General features: G+C 58.4%; 1 protein-coding gene across 1 annotated transcript; it reads right to left on the reverse strand.

Annotated features, from left to right (window-relative positions):
• Positions 1-420, reverse strand: WHR41_09692 (uncharacterized protein; the record flags this gene model as incomplete). The annotated part of the gene is made up of 1 exon (XM_069378293.1): positions 1-420. A coding segment is annotated over one exon (420 nt), but the record flags the coding sequence as incomplete, so codon positions are not given.
• Positions 421-652: the final 232 nt, after the last annotated feature.

Consider the following 652-nt stretch of genomic DNA (forward strand, 5'->3'; position numbering starts at 1 on the left):
GAGTATCTTGGTCTTGGACACTTTCGCGTGTCGCGGGCAGAGTTTGTTGCACTTCTCCACCGTCGGCCAGATGGTATCGATCAACTCTTTCTTGGCAATATCCGAGAGCGGCTGTGCGGCCGTCGGCTCTACGAGAAGCGCTGCTTCTTGGCGCTGTCGTCCGACGACCAGCGCAGCCTGCACCTGCGGGTGCTCAGCCATCTGCTTCTCGAAGCTTGTCGGGTTCGTCTTTTCTCCGTTGAGGAAGACGATGATGTCGTCAGTCCTGCCCACGTGGGTGAAGGTGTTCGGTAGGGAAGCATGCTTCACGAAAAGATCTTTCGTAGGGTAAGACTCCACATCGCCAAAGTGGCAGAAGACGGGCTGGTATCTCTGTCCTGCTCCTCTGGCGGCCTCATCCAGCCTCCGCACTTGTACCATCTCGTAGCAGTCTGCGTGGTGGCGGCGAAATTCGACATTGGCCGCAGGATGAACGTGAACATGTTGCCAATCCTCTTCGTGTCTCGGACCCTTTGCTCGCTGGAGAGGAAGGCAGCACACTCGCTGCTGCCGCGGACTTGGTCCAAACCCATCTTCCGCGCGACCGCTGTCCCTGAGTCACTGGGCACTGAGCCCCCTGTGAAGAACAGGCGGTCCAGTTTGCTCGCCACTC

This window comes from Cladosporium halotolerans (genome assembly GCF_011745625.1).
Source record: "Cladosporium halotolerans strain TM138-S3 chromosome Unknown Sca625, whole genome shotgun sequence".
Lineage (NCBI taxonomy): Eukaryota > Fungi > Ascomycota > Dothideomycetes > Cladosporiales > Cladosporiaceae > Cladosporium > Cladosporium halotolerans.